The following is a 15,637-nucleotide window of genomic DNA, read 5'->3' on the forward strand; positions in this document are numbered from 1 at the left end:
CCTGCCCAGATAGCAGTCCCGAGCGCAGCAACAATTCCAATCCCAACAAATCCCCTCTTCCTCCTACTCTTGAAGCTGAAATCCAATATGTATCCAATCACAATAGAACCCACCATCTGGGGCCCCCAATAGAACACATTGTTCAATCCCCTTGTCCTCAAATTAAAGAGTGCTCCATTCACATTATTGAACTGGTAACTGTAAAAAAAGTTGCCACATTATTGAACTGGTAAATGTGTACAAAGTTGCTGGCCCAGGCAGCAGGAGCAATAAAAAGCACCTTCCAATTGAAGAACAACTAACCAATCTCCACAACCTCAGTAGAAAATTTGAAGTACTTAATGTTTGTGCAGCGTGTGCCATCATCGCGAACCACTTTGCTCGGAGGCAAGATGGCTAAGGAAAGCAGAGTCCCTGCCGTCATAAAACACATGATTCCAATGTAAGTCCCATCATTAACAGAAGCAGCCTCACTCCGATTGTAGTTAAGAATGAAAGGAATCAGCCCACCAATAACACCTCCCATGTTGAAAATGCTCCAAAACAGAGAAATATAAGTCCCCTTCCGATGTTGGGGAGGATAAGAGGTCACGATCGCCCCTTCTCCAGCCCATAAGAAGCCAGCACCAATGCCAAGAACGGCACCGGAAACAATAGCAAAAGCTTGGTGCTGTTGGTGATTATAATCAAGAAAAGAACCTGCATACAACACGTAAGTGCTGCAGCCTGAAGCTAAGGTCAAGCGAGGACTAAGAATGTTGTAAATTCCACCACCAAGAATGCCAAAGATGGCAAAGGTGGTGTAAAGGGCGGTGTTGGCATTGTTGGCAGCAGTGGGATTCTCCTGCCCACCACCTCCCAAACCAGCGAGGGCATTGAACATACCTGGACAACAGAAACAGACAAGTCCTATGGGTGTGACTTGGACCAATGGTGAGTTGTACCTGAATCTTGCTTTGGTTGACACTTGGGTGTCATCACCTTCGAAACCCATGTCAGGTCAGGATTGTGTTGATTGTTTGTTTCCTGGTATTTGAAAGAGAGAGATTTGAGATGAGGATGAAGATGAAGATACAGGTGGTGAATTTATGGACACTTGAAAAGGGGGTTGGGATTTTAGCTTTCCGGTTCCTGTACCAGCAAGACAGAGAACGATGAGTTTGAAGGCATTGTCAAGGAAATGGCAATGATCAGATAGATTAACCATGAGGATTTTTTTTGCTTTGTTCCAGACTTTATGATTTTGATCTCGACTTAAAACTGGGTTTTTTCATAAAACTAACTCACAGCACTTGAGATTTATAAAGATTTAGAGTTTAGTTTATGATTACTATGTTAATTATAATGAAATACCACCAAAAAGAGCAGAGAATGTCATCTGGCGTGAACCCTGCAAGAATGCTAGCTCCAACTCTTCCTCTTGGCATCAAATGGGATAGCGAATGGATCCGAACGAGGCGCCGGCCCCGCCGGCTGACTTTTGTAGACTGCGATTTTCACATGAGAGCAGATGACATCACTCTTGGCTCTCTCTTGCTTGCCAGTTGTTCAAAATCAAGCTTTACGAAGGGGCATTCCCCTCGTGCCGCTTTCTACGGCATCATTTTTCTCTCAGCAATAATAATAGTAAAAAGGATATCAGCAATGATAAAAATAGTAATTAAAAAAAGAGGGTATCGTATATTCATTTGCATCTGAGGGAGTTGACTGTGGCTGCAGATTCCAAATACTAAAGAACAAAATTATCCACTTAGATCTTGTGTCTGGATTCTTTTGGATCCTCGACAGCAATTTACAGCGTGTTAGACAGCTGATTCTGGTATCCACCTTCTCTCTGTCTCCTGTACTCTCAGCCACCCACCCTACCTGGAGGTAACAAAACATCGAAGCAATCTACCAACTTAAAGTCATACTATGTTGCCTAACTATGTGGAAGTGGTGCTCCAAATCTATTTCCCTTTTATTTTTATTTTCTTATTTCAATTACACCCATTAGATGTAGATATTAAATTCCTGTCAATTTCCAGGTAATTTTAATATTTGTTTCTTTCATTTGAATTATATCTTTTCTTAGTGAGGAGTTGCACTCAAATAAATTATATGTCCCAATCGATATCACCCCACGCTCCCTGGGATTAATATAGAGAGAACCGACCTTTCGATTCTCCGATTAAATATTTTTATTAAGTCTATTCCACCAATTTGTGACATTTGTGCCCAAAATGCTAAATTCTAATAAAAATATTATAAGATAGAACAAAACACAGGTGAAATTATATTTAAAAAAAAAAAATTAAAATGTTTTATTTAAACAGTTGAAATTATTATTTTAATACGATAATGTTACAAATAATTTTTTTAAAATAAAAAAAATTATTTTTAACCATAATCATTGCAATACTCTTACTCTCATGCACTCTTTAAATATTATTCAGTGACGTGAAGAACTGCACCATAAATCTCAATACATGAATAAATTTATTTTTGTAAAATAAATATATAGGATGGATGGATGGGTGAGAATGCCAATCCTAATAGGAGGCCTGCAGATTCTCTGACGAATCTGATATCGTCATTCTCCTTGTCTCGCTAGCCGAAGGGCTAGAAGGCTAAAAGCCCAAGTGTCCATAAATTCAACCCATCTTTCTTCATCCTCATCTCCTCTCCAGATCAACAACTCCAAAACAGCCCCCCACAACCAGCCCCCCGCCCCCCCTCTCCAAAACCAGGAAACAAACAATCAACACAATCCTGACCCGACATGGGTTTCGAAGGAGATGAGGAATCAGCCGCCAACCAAGTGTCAACCAAATCAAGATTCAGGTACAACTCACCATTGGTCCAAGTCACCCTCATAGGACTCGTCTGCTTCTGTTGTCCTGGTATGTTCAATGCTCTCTCTGGTATGGGAGGTGGTGGCCAGGTGAATCCCACTGCCGCCAACAATGCTAACACCGCCCTTTACACCACCTTCGCCATCTTTGGCGTTCTTGGTGGTGGTATTTACAACATTCTTGGTCCTCGCTTGACCTTAGCTGCTGGCTGCAGCACTTACGTGTTATATGCGGGCTCTTTTCTTTATTACAATCACAAACAGCATCAATCTTTTGCTATTGTTGCTGGTGCCATTCTTGGCATCGGTGCTGGTTTCTTATGGGCTGGAGAAGGGGCGATCATGACCTCTTATCCTCCCCCACATCGTAAGGGGACTTATATTTCTCTGTTTTGGAGCATTTTCAACATGGGAGGTGTTATTGGTGGGCTGATTCCTTTCATTCTTAACTACAATCGGAGTGAGGCTGCTTCTGTTAATGATGGGACTTATATTGGATTCATGTGTTTTATGACGGCAGGGACTCTGCTGTCATTAGCCATCTTGCCGCCGAGCAAAGTGGTTCGCGATGATGGCACACGGTGCACAAACATCAAGTACTCTAAGATGTCTACTGAGGCTGTGGAGATTGTTAAGTTGTTCTTCAATTGGAAGATGCTTTTAATTGCTCCTGCTGCCTGGGCCAGCAACTTTTTTTACAGTTACCAGTTCAATAATGTGAATGGGGCACTCTTTAATTTGAGGACAAGGGGATTGAACAATGTGTTCTATTGGGGGGCCCAGATGGTGGGTTCTGTTGGGATTGGATACATATTGGATTTCAGCTTCCAGAGTAGGAGGAAGAGGGGCTTTGTTGGGATTGGAATTGTTGCTGCGCTCGGGACTGCTATCTGGGCAGGTGGACTGGCGAAGCAGGTAGGATATAAACACAATGATCTACCACCCAAGTTGGATTTCAAGGACTCCGGTTCCGATTTCGCAGGGCCTTTCGTTTTGTATTTCAGTTACGGACTGCTAGATGCCATGTTCCAAAGCATGGTCTACTGGGTGATTGGGGCCTTGGCTGATGACTCTGAGATTCTTAGCAGGTAATTCATGTTATGTGGGAAACAGAAATAGGTGAAAAGTAATTGAAGGGTTTGTGTGTCTTATCTATCATATGCTAAACTATGTTATTTGCATGTAATTGCAGATATGTCGGATTTTACAAGGGAGTGCAGAGTGCAGGAGCCGCAGTTGCCTGGCAAGTGGATGCACACAAAGTTCCATTACTTAGCCAGTTGATTGTGAATTGGTCCCTCACCACCGTGAGTTACCCATTGCTTGCAATCCTAGTCATGCTCGCCGTCAAGGACGATCAGAAGGGTGAAGAGCCATCAATTAACCCTGCATCTATGGATAACAATAGCAAGCCAGTTTGATCCAAAATATTATTTCTTGTGCAGTGTGTCTTAGTTTCCTTTTTCTCCGATCATTGAAGTTAATTTACTTGTATTTTGTCGTCCTTGATAAACGAAACAGAATTGTCTGCTGGAATTGTCTAATCAAGAATTGAAAATAATTTGCTCTCTGTCAGACATGAAATCTCCCCGCGCATATTTCTGACAAATGAGAATCATGACGTCTTCAAACTTTCGTGACTTTAGCACTCACTTCTTGCTCTCACATTAATGTTTGAACATTAATAGAGTAAAGTTGTTTTCACTACATCATGGCAGAAACCTTCTTATGAATACCACGACTCAATTTTCCCTGGATGGATTTTTGTACTTGGATTTAGTGTAGAGCAAGAGTATGTATAGCTGTTTCCTAAGTTATCTATAGTAGTTGTAACCTTCTGCATTGTCAAGGAGACGGCAATGATCAGATAGATTGAGATGTAATTCTTAGTTTCCACATGTCCTATAGCATAATGTCATTGTCCCAGAATTGGAAGATATCGTTTGTCCTGCTGCAAGTTCAACATGGTGTCACCTTGAGAAGGCCCCTAGATCACGATTTAGCTTGATAGACTGTTCTGATCACTTGGCCCGTAAAATACACATTATCGGCCAAAAAATAACTAACCATGTTCAACTGTGAAATTTAGGAAGATTTCGAAGCTCAAACCAAATAAGTTTGGAGGTATTATCTATTTATAAATAAAAATAAGGGGATAAATACCATAAATCATTATGCTAATTATGTTATAAATTAGGTCAATAACTTATTTTCATTTATATTTGACTGATTATGCCAACAACTCTATTTTTTTTATTAATTATATAAATTTAATTAAATGATGGCTTTCAGCATACCGTGACATTAGTTTGCACATGCACATAAGAAAGAAAACATCTGGCTTGGAGTACTGTTTGGTTTGAGCTTCGAAATCTTCCTAAATTTCAGACAGTTCGAATATGACAACGCAAGGGATAAGAGTTCGTACCTTATTCATCTTCTCTCATTTTTTCTTCCTATATTCCGCCTTTCACTTGTTTCGTCTTTAATTCCATCTCTACTCTTGCACTCTACGTACCTTTTCTTTGACCTGCACTCCTTTTTTCTTTTTTTTCTCTTTTCTCTTTTGTTCTTGATTCTTAACTGCAAGCTCGAAATCAAAATAAAATAGAATAAGCTTCGTAAATGGCTAAATTCTTTTTCAAAAAGGATAAATCTTTCAGAAAAAATTTGTATTTTTTTTTTAGAACTGTTTTAAAATTAGGGATAAAAAAGAGTTATTATATGATCAATGTTCGAAAATGCTAAAACCATTTCTTTGAGCCTACCGTGCTTTCCAATAAAATTTTTTAAAAAATAAAGGTTACGGAAGAAAAGTGAGTGAAAATATATAATAATTATATTTAAATGGATACTTAAATTGAGACTGATAAAAAAAGACAGAGAGAATAGAAGGTTTGATGCCTTTTAACAATATATAATAATTGAAAAACCTTTTGAAGTTTGATACTTTCTTCTCTTTAATCTGTTTTTCATTTTAAGAATTTTAAATTAATGTTTTTTATAATAATTTTAATATAATGATATTAAAAATAAAAGAAATAAAAAAATTGTTATTTTATTACACTTGAATCGAAAACTCTGGACCTCGTATGAATAGGAAAGATACGTCATCTTTGATTAGCCTGCTGATTTTTGAACCAAATGATTTAGATAAGCCCCCATGTCCTTGAAGAATTATTGCCTGTTCCATCCCTCCGCTCTCATTTATAAAATAAACTGTGGCTTTTTTTTTTAATGCTTACAGGTTATTTTATAAAAAAAAATAAAATTTTTATTTTTTATTGTTTTAATATGTTGATATTAAAAATAAATTTTAAAAATAAAATAAATTATTTTAATAGATTTATAAGTAAATATTTTTTTTTTATTATTCTTTCTGGGTCGCTAGCTATCACTACTACCATCTAAGTTGTCAATCACAGAAGGACCAGTGGTGGAGAATATCGCAGCAATGCAGAGAGTGAAGAAATTGTATCTTGAATTCTTACTCGTGACACTCACAGAGTAGCGCGTTCGTCAAGAGAATGCTCTCCGCCACTGCCACTGCCACCGCTGGGGTGGTATTTGGAAGCAATTGGATAACATTACTTACCACTCCTACTAGAATATTATATTTTTGTCATCGCGCTGCTGCTGTTTCTGGTCTCCCACTAAATATCAACATCACTCGTAGACCTCGTCATAGATTGCGCAAAAATTCTTGCTCCTTCTCTTCCACCTCCTCCCCGTTCCCGTCAATTTTAACAGAACCAGACGACGGCAATCAGAAGAAATCTGTTAATGACGCTCGATATTCAAGTCTAAGAGTATTGGAATGGGATAAGCTCTGCGACTTGGTTTCGTCCTTCGCCACTACTTCCTTAGGCCGTGAAGCCTGTAAGGAGCAATTATGGTCCCTCAATCACACCTACCAACACAGCTTGATCCTCTTGAAAGAAACCAACGCCGCTGTCCAAATGCACAACCATGGCGCTTGCCGCTTGGACTTCTCCTCCATTCATCTTCTCTTAGTTACTCTCCTCTTCTACTTCTTTTCGTGTTTTTGAATCTTGAATTGCTCACCAAGTGTTTGATTTTTATTTTTTTTTGTTTCTTTGACTGGAAAATATACAGGTAAAATCTGGTCTTCGAAATGCTAGACGGGGGGGGTTACCCATCAATGCTAATGAAGCAATGGCTGTTGCTGCTATCCTGGAGTCTGCCTATTTCTTGCAACTCAATCTCAAAGCTGCAATCAAGGAAGATGCTGATTGGTACAATCGCTTTATGCCTCTTTCACAACTGGTTGGTACTTAGTATACACATTAATTCATTCGAAAAAAGCTCTATATTTTCTTTGTCTAATTGCGTGGAGATATTATTTCTGTTTTCTTTTTATTATCTCGTAGATAATGGAAATGGTTATCAATGTATCATTAGTCAGGGTGATAAAACAAGTTATAGATGAAGATGGCTCTGTCAAAGACTCTGCTGTATGTTTATTCCTTCATTTACTTATATGGTTTACTTTCACTTTCTCTTCTTGTTTTATATCTGATTTTAATTTTGGTTTTCCGTTTTGTCTCAGAGTTCTGCTTTAAAACGAGCTCGTGATCAGGTTCAGCTGCTTGAGAAAAAGGTGGAAAAAAAAAAAAAACACTGCCTGTGCCTTTTCTTTTCTCATAATTGAATTCATTTAGTATAAATTTCTAGTTACGCCTCCTATCTGTGATTTAAGAATAACTAGCGAAGCCCATCTTGCTTACCAAATACTTTTTGCTGCTACTGTTACATTTCTTTTGAATTTCTTGTAAGAAGCGAAGACGGGGTGTAGTTATGTTATGTAACGTGAAATAGTGGATGAAGCTATGTTTAGTTTCTAACAATACCATCCCTTTTAAGTTAAAAGTCAGGCCTTCAAACGGGCTTCCTTTGTTTCGCCTGTGAAATTTACTGGAGGATAGGGATGTTCTCCTTTTATTGAGCATATCAACCTTTTCCTGGGAAAAAAAAATCTAGCACAGGGTTGGGTGACCTTTGGTTAGGGTGTTGATTTCTGGATGCCATTTACTATATGATGGTGCAAACTCTCTTCTGCATTCTACCGAAGCTTTTTATTATTATTATTATTTGAATAACAGTTGATTGCATTTAATCTGATAAATGTGCACCACTAAATAACTTGGGTAGTTAAGTATCCCTTCTCGATGGATCTTGAGGTCTTCTTGATGGATCTTGGGGTGTCATAGTAGTAGCTATATATAATTTCCTCGTATACACTCCTATTCAAAACTCATTTTAATGATTTTCATCCTTGGTGCTTCATTTTGAACCCTTCTATCACTTTCTTTTTCAGCTGTCTCAGTTAATGGACAGCCTGATTAGGAATGAAATGAAAGAGACATCTTTTCTGGTAAGATGAGTGATAATTTTGTGTTGACTGTCTTTTCCTTTTCTTTTTTTTCTATTCTAGTTTGGTAACTGTTCTTTGTTTAGGAAGTGAGTAACATTGATGGCAGATGGTGTATAAACTCAGGGACTGGTCAGCTGACAAGTTTTAATGGCCTTTTGCTGTCCAGGTGAGTGTGATTAGTTTCTTGGCATTTGGTTTTCAATTTACATATAAAGTACATGTTGCTTAATGATGAACAAATTCATGTATTCTCTCTGTCTATCTTTCTCACACACACATGCACTCTGCACGCACAAAGGAAAACAATTCATACTCCCCACTGAAAATTTAACTCATTTATCACCATGATAGTACATGATTGAAGGTGCATTGTTATCTAGTCACAACACGGTGGACCAAAATCCTGTCTAATAAAACCTAACACAACTATGAAGAGCTAACCTTTCTGCTCTCAATGCTAATATAAGCCATCAATAATGCAGAAAGCACTCATCAGGAACTCCTTTTCTCACTTTTTACATTGAAAAAATTGTATCATGCAAGTCTGAGCCCATTGGCTGTGGAAACTTTGCATGTTGATTCTTGATTAGTTATTTGGTGGCATAAAAAATATAGATGACTAATCTACAGTGATGTATCTGTTTAGTTCTTAGAGAATCTATAGAACAACTTCTGATCACTAAAATATACATAACAAAATAAATTTGGTAAATGCTAGCTTCAAAACCCTGTTGCTGAAATATTGTTCCCTAACTATTCCTTTGTATCAATCAGATTTTCATTTACAAGAGCTTAGCTCTTTATATGTTATTCCTGAAGGGTAATTTACTGCTGTAGTGATTCAGGAACTGGAAGAATTATAGAGCCACTCTCAGCAGTTCCTTTAAATGATGAGCTGCAACAAGCAAGAGCATCAGTTGCAAAGGCAGAGGCAGATGTGCTTTTGATGTTAACAGAAAAGGTGTTTTATCTGTTTTTATCCATTATCAATATCATTTCTTCAATCATCTTGTTTTAATTTGCAACTGTTGCAGATGAGAAGGGATCTTGATGACATTGAGAAAGTATCAGACAGTGTAATTCAACTGGATGTGGTGGGTGCCCAACCAATATGTCTCTCTATCTTATCTCTCTATCTCTCTCTCTTGCTCTCTCTCTCTCAGACACACACACACACACACACACAGAGTCCATTAATGTTTTTTAGTAGATTCACTCCTGCATATTTACTTGTCCCTCTCTTCCATATGATGCATTCATTATGGAACCTTAGTAGTAAGAGATAGAGTTGGTGATGATAATCAGAAAGCTGAGTTTGTGTAGTTGCAACGCTGTATAGTTTTTATGATTTGATTGCTTTAATATCACTTAGAGCTTGGAGGTGCTAAAGGAATTGAGCTGGAATATTCTCTATGAATTGTATTATGGTCACAATTATGGTTGCAAATAGTATAAAATGAGGATTATAAGCAAGAATTCTAACTTCTGTTACCTTTGGAGAACAATTGCTGGAAGAACATGGTTGCACATGCAAGTGTGAAAGCTGTCCCGGCCTTTAAATATATTGATACTGCAATTTTATTTGTGGTTTTCAAATTTCAATTCCCTTTCACATTTTAAATTAAACACTTGTTGTTGGTAAATTATTATACATTTATATCTGATTTGGTTCTTAACATGTAGATCAATGCCCGGGCAACTTATAGTCTTTGTTTCAGAGGAGCATCTCCCAGTTTGTATCTTTCAGAAGAACTGGATGGGTCTTTTTCCACTGAAACTTATTTATCAGAAAATGAAACCTTGATGGCATCATTTCCCAAAGAGAGAGAGTGGCTATTGTACATGCCTAAAGCCTATCATCCTTTGATGCTCCAGCAACATAGACAAAATGTGCAGAAAGCAAAAAAGGAAGGCAGTAATGCTCCTGATGTAAGTTATACTGGGCTAATGAGCAACATTCATTTTCTTTTAGTTGAGAATGTTCTATCTCTCTTTCCCCCCTGGAATAGAATGTTCTATCTCTCTTTTTCCCCCTGGAATGGACATCTGCCACACAAGTACATGAATATATATAGGGTTAATATTTGAATCATTCTAAAGGCTTGCATTTTTTCTGTTTCAAGAGAAAACTGGAAGGAGATAATGGATGATGGGTGTGGAAAGTAGAGCCATATTTAGATCTTCGATCTTTAGAATGGATGTAACCACATAATTTCATTGATTGATTATTAAAATCGTCAGTTGGCTGTACTTTCATTTTCTAATGAAACTCAAAAGTGTTTAAATGTATTTCTTAAAGAACAATTACAGTTTCTGTTTTTGAGGCAAATTTACTATTGATTGTCAGGTTTCTGCATTGGAACAAGCTCACCCAGTTCCAGTTGATTTTTTTATCTCCCATAAAACAAGAGTCCTGACTATAACTGGTCCTAATACCGGGGGCAAAACCATTTGCCTAAAGACAGTTGGATTGGCTGCTATGATGGCAAAATCAGGTTCACTGTACATCATTTTTTTTCATGTGACTGTTCATCTGACATTGAATCCTTTCCTCCAGTGTGATTTATGTACTGCAAACTTCTTATTTATTTCACTATTCGATTTAGGTTCTTAAAGATCTCACTTTATACAATTCAAAATGTATCGTGCATAAGGATGAAGAGCATAAGTAATCCCTTTGGGCATAATATATGAAAAGTAGAAGAGTCACTCGATGAAAATTTTAGCCACATACCAGTTTCTGGATGTATGCTAATAATCAGAGTGGAAATTTCATGCATTCTATGTCACATGGCTCATGCTGGAAAAAAAAAAAAGCTTAGTCTTGGAAGAATTTGACATTGCATCAGATGTTTTACTCATGACCATTTATTTCTCTTACATAACCTTCTTGTTTGAAATTGCAGGTCTTCATGTTTTGTCATCTGAATCTGTACAAATTCCTTGGTTTGATTCTGTTTTTGCTGATATTGGTGATGAACAGTCCTTGTCTCAATCTCTATCTACCTTCTCTGGCCACTTGAAACAGATAAGTGTAAGGATGATATGCTTTCCAGATTTCTTTTTTGTTTGTTTCTGTTAAATTTTTTTTTAATCATGGATATGCAGGCTAGAGCACTATAAATTGCTTACAATGTTTCTAACTTTGAATAGTCACCTCTTTCTTGATTCATTTTCCAGTATCTTGCATGTTATCAGACATCCAGAGGCTTTTCAAATTGATTGCATATTGTTAATGAGATTGTGCGTTGAATGATAAACCTTGGTGTTTCTACTAACAGACAGTCTTCAATTTGATATCTTCTCTTTATCAATGAGAGTAGGAGCTCTTCCAATTCAATGATTATGAGTTGTTAAAGAGATCTCTGCTCTATATTTTTAGACCATGCCCAATATCTTCTTTTCAAATCATTTTCCATCTTCCAGATAAGAGAATTTCCATGGAATTTAACAGATTCACCATGCAGGACATTCGATCTCAATCCACAAGTCAGTCACTGGTGCTACTAGATGAAGTGAGTCTATGATTGTTTTTACTTCATTGATATTTAACTACTAGTTACTGAGACTTGTCAAATAAATCTAGACCAGTAAACATATAATGCATATCTATTGCATATATAGGTTGGTGCAGGTACAAATCCTCTTGAAGGAGCTGCATTGGGGATGTCATTGCTGGAATCTTTTGCTGATAGTGGTGCCTTACTGACAATAGCTACAACACATCATGGTGAACTTAAGTCCCTGAAGTACAGGTATTTAGCAAATCAAGTAAAGATGCAATGATTGCATGAAGAATGCTGCATATCTGTAGATCATATTTCCTTATCAATGAGAAATTCATCATAATTAATCAATATCCATTCTGGTTCATGTTTAGTTTGACCCAAGTCTTGCATTGTTAACTGGCTCTTGCATTGCATGGTGTACTGTCACAAGCACTCTGTTGCCAGTTCCATGTTCTCAGTTTCATGTGTTAATGCTTCTTCTTGCCAGTAATGATGCCTTTGAAAATGCTTGTATGGAGTTCGATGAAGTGAACTTAGAGCCAACTTACAAGATTCTCTGGGGAGTACCAGGTTTTCCTCTTGGGTGCATAACTAATTAAGTTTTTATTGGATGTGAGGATTGCTTGTAATTTGATTTATAATGTTTGAAAACTTTATCTCTCCCTTTGTTATTTATTCTGTCGCTTTTGGATATCAAGGACATGGTATTTAAAAGAAGTATCGGATAGGGAAATCAAAATTTTGTAATTTTTTTGCCACTTTCCCAAGTAAAGGTTTTTAACAAATAGGGAAGTGACTTTTCATCTCAAACTAGGAGAATAGCACAGGGTAACGCCCTTTCTCCATTTCAAAAACATCTCTCTTCATTCAGCGCTAGACAATGGAGCTTTCATTTGATATGAGGTGTGGTTGTGAATTTTAGACCTATGGGCTTTGATAAGAAATTTATACATTTGAGAAGTAGGGGCTTTTAAAAATTTGCATGGTTTCCAAAGCTTTTTGGTTTAAACATGCACTTCCCTTGTGCTTAAGAGTGGGTTAGGATGCTCTTGCCTGCTTGTCATGATTGTTCATTGTATCAGTAACTATACTTCATAACATAACAGCTGCGGTTTTTCCTATAGGTCGTTCAAATGCAATTAATATATCTGAAAAATTGGGACTCCCCAGTGTAGTTGTTTCTAACGCCCGAGAACTTCATGGTGCTGCTAGTGCAGAGATTAATGAGGTAGCGTGGACCTATCCCATGCAAGGTTTATTCTTGGTTATACTTTGAAATCATGAACATCTTGTCAGCTGTATGATTTTTGACCGCTTTTGGTAACAATTACCGTTGTTTTTTTCACTCGACTGTGATAAAATCCAAAGAAAAACTTATGCATTATCTGCTTTGTACTTGAAAAAAAAGAGTAAAGAACTTAATGGAAAGTTTACTGTTTTAACTATGTATTTCTGAATATCTCGATTGAGACTTTTTGTCATCTCCATTCTCCAACATGCAAAGCAAATTACTGGAAGATTAAAATTTGTTTCTTCATTGTAATTTTCAAGCTGTCAAGTACTGTATCTTTAGAATATCTTGCAGGTCATAATTGATATGGAAAGGTTCAAGCAAGATAGTCAAAAGCTTTTGCATGAGGCACGGCATCATCTGATGTGAGAATCTGTAGCTTAAAGACTACATAGAAAATTGTTCTTCATGATTTCAATTGGGAAGTGCATTATGTAACATCTGGAATATAAATCATCCAAATAATAACAGGCAAGATCTGAAACTCTGGCCATCAACATGCTAATACAGTTTGTTTGTTTTAAACTGGGGTATCTCTTTGACCAATTTATGTCAGATAAATTCTTCTATCATAAATGGAGGAAGTTGTTGCCCCATTTGTGTGTGTGATTAAATGAACAAAGTTATCCCTAGTCCCTATCTGCACCTGCTAAATATATTTTGCAGTTAGAGCAATGACTCAATGCCTTATCCTTGTTATTGGATGTAACGCAAGAACCATGCATGCCTTCCAATTCAGAAAGGCTCGGGGGCTATTTTTCCACAGGCATATTGTTCTTTTCAAGTTGCTTTTGACCTGTTTTACTCCTTTTATTTCTCTTTTTTCCTTGCATATCTTTTAGCTAAAAGGAATACAGTTTTACAGTAAAGATCATTATGTCCTGACCATTTACTCTCTCACATCACTTTTATTTCTTCAATAGAAAGATGGATTTTGTTTACCTTTTCTTATGTTGCTCAGCACTTGGTTCAGTTCTCACTGTCAGTAAAGAGCAGGATTGTAAACTTGTGGGTGCTCTATCTACTATCTTTTTTCATTTTTAGGCTCTCAAAAAATCTTCATGAAAAACTAAAGCTTGCCAGAAGGAAGATAAAGGAGCATGGTACTGAACAGAGATACCGTAAGATGCAGCAAATATCTGAGGCTGCATCAATGGCACGTTCTATCCTTCACAAGAAAGTGCGGCAGCTTCGTGCATATGCAACACAAACTTTTCAGCCTACAGCAGATCAAAAACAACTGTCAACAAGTGATAGCTGGTTTACTGCAGAGGCTAAGAATGGACGGCCTACAAAGAGTATGAGTACTTCAGTAGTTGAAATCAATAAACAACCATCAGGTATTTTTTGAATGAAAGTACAAGTTTCTATTGGAACTTGTTTGGAAGACAGTTTCTTTATGCAGAAGTGGTTACTTGTTGGTGCCAGCTTGTTCTTACTTGGTTTATGTTAAGCAAAAAATCTAAAATTTAGTATGTTCACAGCAGCAATGACTGAGCTTCCTGAGGTTGGTGATATGGTGCAAGTTTCTTCGCTAGGAAGGAAAGCAACAGTTTTGAGAGTGGATCGATCTAAGGAAGAAATACTAGTTCAAGCTGGCAACATGAAGCTGAAGTTGAAACTTGCTGAAATAGGAGTTAAATAGTAAGAAAAAGGCATACTTGCATGTGCAAAATGGGTGAGAGAACATTTCTGCTTAATTCACTAATTGTTCCCTCTTTTTGGTCTAAATTACCATTATGTCATTTTTCAGAAACAGTGGATTGTCTTATTATATGCCATTGGTTACATGCAAAGGCAGACGCAGTTATGCACCCTCGCGCACGCGCATATCACGTTTGTATGTATGTGCATATGCAATCCAATATTTCTACCTTGTCAGATACTATGAATTAATGCATTTTATCTTTATATCCAGAGGTACAGAGGCATCATGTAGATGACCAGCAGTTCATGTTCCTTTCATGGAAAACATGCTTGTTCTGCCCTTTGGAGGGAGGGATTTTATCGAGCAAGATCCCAACATCATCTTCAGGCTCAGTCGGGGGGAATACTAGTAGAGTATAAAAGGGACGGGGATTAACTGGAAACAGAAATTCAAAATTTCAAGAAATGAAGAGCCTTGACGTCACTGACTGTAATCAATATTCTTGGAACGGCCCCCTTGTATGCTGAGGAAAACCCAATCCATTAAATGTTGTCCACTAATAGCTGAAGATACTGAGACATAGGAGAGTTAATGTTGTATCGTTTCTGTGTTTGGTCGGCAACAGTTAAGTTAAATGACAAACCATGTGAATATTACTAATGGCAATACAAATATTAACACTTTGTATGCTCTCTTATGATATGCGGTTTATCTTATTTTTACAAAATTGGATGCATCTGGACTTCTACTAGAAACGCTAAGGCATGGAGTTTGCCAGAAACAGAGAATATGCTTCTTTGAAGAATAGTTTTGAAACCCAGTTCAACTTGATGGATTGACTTCGGATCTAGAGGATTCAGGTTTGAAATCGGGTCGGGTTTAAAAAAAACAAAAAAAAAACCCGGTGTGATCCGACTGATCTGGACTTGGTGACTCGATTGATCTAGTAAGATCTTCTCAT

The 15,637-nt window shown here is 37.3% G+C and overlaps 2 protein-coding genes and 1 pseudogene across 13 annotated transcripts; 2 read left to right on the forward strand and 1 right to left on the reverse strand.

Moving 5' to 3' along the window:
• Positions 1–271: 271 nt before the first annotated feature.
• On the reverse strand, positions 272–1,152 carry LOC105119300 (UNC93-like protein 1; annotated as a pseudogene).
• A 1,363-nt stretch (positions 1,153–2,515) lies between these two features.
• Positions 2,516–4,468, forward strand: LOC105119301 (UNC93-like protein 1). Its single transcript, XM_011017425.1, has 2 exons — positions 2,516–3,921; positions 4,026–4,468. The coding sequence occupies exons 1-2, from the start codon at positions 2,762–2,764 to the stop codon at positions 4,252–4,254; spliced, it is 1,389 nt and encodes a 462-aa protein (XP_011015727.1). The 5' UTR covers positions 2,516–2,761; the 3' UTR covers positions 4,255–4,468.
• Positions 4,469–6,204: 1,736 nt separating this feature from the next.
• Positions 6,205–15,376, forward strand: LOC105119302 (uncharacterized). Of its 12 annotated transcripts, none has more exons than XR_841113.1 (20): positions 6,206–6,846; positions 6,950–7,120; positions 7,225–7,308; positions 7,404–7,454; positions 8,172–8,228; positions 8,312–8,394; positions 9,066–9,189; positions 9,263–9,322; positions 9,912–10,157; positions 10,576–10,723; positions 11,135–11,262; positions 11,696–11,743; positions 11,853–11,983; positions 12,225–12,307; positions 12,862–12,965; positions 13,323–13,393; positions 14,073–14,368; positions 14,513–14,706; positions 14,782–14,868; positions 14,947–15,376. XR_841113.1 is itself a non-coding variant. In XM_011017429.1 (20 exons), coding segments are annotated over exons 1-19 (2,532 nt in total). In that variant the 5' UTR covers positions 6,206–6,360; the 3' UTR covers positions 14,829–14,872; positions 14,947–15,376. The 12 variants fall into 12 exon arrangements, 5 of the variants coding, with proteins under 5 accessions (XP_011015731.1, XP_011015730.1, XP_011015729.1 ...); XR_841112.1 differs by having other exon boundaries at positions 14,828–14,872; XR_841111.1 differs by having other exon boundaries at positions 14,828–14,868.
• Positions 15,377–15,637: the final 261 nt, after the last annotated feature.

The sequence above is a fragment of the Populus euphratica genome, unplaced genomic scaffold, assembly GCF_000495115.2.
Source record: "Populus euphratica unplaced genomic scaffold, PopEup_1.0 scaffold2727.1, whole genome shotgun sequence".
Classification (NCBI taxonomy): Eukaryota; Viridiplantae; Streptophyta; class Magnoliopsida; order Malpighiales; family Salicaceae; genus Populus; species Populus euphratica.